The sequence below is a fragment of the Perkinsus marinus genome (assembly GCF_000006405.1).
Source record: "Perkinsus marinus ATCC 50983 genomic scaffold scf_1104296977884, whole genome shotgun sequence".
Classification (NCBI taxonomy): domain Eukaryota; phylum Perkinsozoa; order Perkinsida; family Perkinsidae; genus Perkinsus; species Perkinsus marinus.
In genome coordinates this window covers 1-1,700 of record NW_003200026.1, presented here as the reverse complement: position 1 = coordinate 1,700, position 1,700 = coordinate 1, and the positions used below count along the sequence as shown (strand labels likewise).

General features: G+C 49.0%; 1 protein-coding gene across 1 annotated transcript; it reads left to right on the top strand.

The window, feature by feature from the left end:
* Positions 1-853: 853 nt before the first annotated feature.
* Positions 854-1,240, top strand: Pmar_PMAR022085 (hypothetical protein; the record flags this gene model as incomplete). The annotated part of the gene is made up of 1 exon (XM_002764361.1): positions 854-1,240. One exon carries the CDS (start codon positions 854-856, stop codon positions 1,238-1,240), a length of 387 nt encoding a protein of 128 aa, XP_002764407.1.
* Positions 1,241-1,700: the final 460 nt, after the last annotated feature.

The window sequence follows — 1,700 nt, the reverse complement described above, 5'->3', positions numbered from 1 at the left end:
GTTGAACAACTAATTAATGCAGAGCGTGAGTCAGGGCAAACTGCCTTGGCAGGTTGTTCTCGGCACCCGTTGTTCTGTCACGGTTCGTGGCGGAACAACTAAAGGCAAAAAGGAGACACCGCACAATTTTCCCCTGTGATTGTCCACGTTATGCATCTCGTTCCCCGTGAATGCTCAATGAACATCGCCCGTAGTCCTTATGATGAAGACCAGTTAGTTTGTATCCCAAGATGTAGCAGCTCGACTCGGATAAATATTGTAGACTGAAGGCCGTAGTTTGTGGCTGGCCTCCCTTCAAGACCTCACGTGTCATCGGGAGAAGAACTCGTGTTCTGATTTGATTAGCCGAGGGGGCGACGCCCCTATCGGGCGGCCCCCTAGGGGGGACGGCCGAGTGAGGAACATCTCCCAGGAATCCAGCATCACAGTGCTGGGCACCAACCCTCTGTATCACAGAGTCTGTGATGAGTACAACGGTAAAGTGGCTTGCCCGGCACGCACACACCTAGTTATTTCACGCAGCGAACTACTTTTGATTTCCCCTCTACACAATAAGGGTAACGCTTAAGACTTGTAAACCCGACTGTCGGGTTTCACCTCGCAATGTCAACTTTGTCGGGTTCCGAGAAGGTCGACATCACGAAGTTGTCGATATCTCAGATCAGCTCTGAGAAGCACAAAAGCTTGGATTACTGTTGTGCTTCTGAGTCCGTAATAACTATTTGTATCAATACGCAGTACTGTACTATCCTTTGATGGGCCATTGGCTCATCAATGGTTGATGTTGCTTGTTGTGCTATTCGTCGCGAGTACGATGGTACCCGTATCACAGTCCACGAATTTCAACGCCTCAATGCGCATTCTCGCCGGTCTCATCATCGCTGTCGCCGTTAACGCCATCCTCAACTCTAAACCGTCTGGTAACTATTGCGGTTCCCCGGTTATCCCCTCCAAGGGTAAAGGTTTCGTCCAGGTCAATGTAACAAGCGATACCGCCTTCAACATTTCAGCCTCGTGGACTCCCACTGGTGGTTCGAAGAAAAGCGGCACTGAGACCGACGTGCCCTATTCGTACGATGACTCGACACAGGATGTGACCGTCACGGATACGAGCAAGCTGCAGGATCTGATCACCAAAATAGATGCTCCCCTGAAGGCCTCTGATCTCGCTCATCTACACTATGATGGCAAGGATCTGCATGTCGTTGCTCTCCTCAACTTCCCCCTGGAACCATGTTAGCCCAGGTCAATGACTCGTTGAGATCTGTGAGAATCTCATAAGAAGACTCCGGCAGTCGACAGTGCAAGGCTGTGTCTCGAGCACTGCTCCTTGTAGAAGTCTGGTTGTTGTCAACAACTTCGCGTTGATCTATTTCAATGATCTCTCCCTGGCAGAGATTTTTCTCCGATGAGTTTAGGATGGGCTGTTGATTAAATCACATCACCTGATGATCAGATTCTGATCTACTGCAGCACAAGATTGATAACGGTGATGAAATCCCTAGCTCAGTCTACACGGTTCTTGACATAAAGTCTCGAGTCTAAATGTCAACATAGCGACTATTTCAAGTTCAGTCTTTAGTTAAGTGTTGGGAGCGACGTAGAGAACTAACGATGAAAGGCCAGCGCGCGATTGACGAACAGGACAGATCGGTATGGACCGAATATATGGAAAAAAAGGAACCTTGACACTCTAGCTA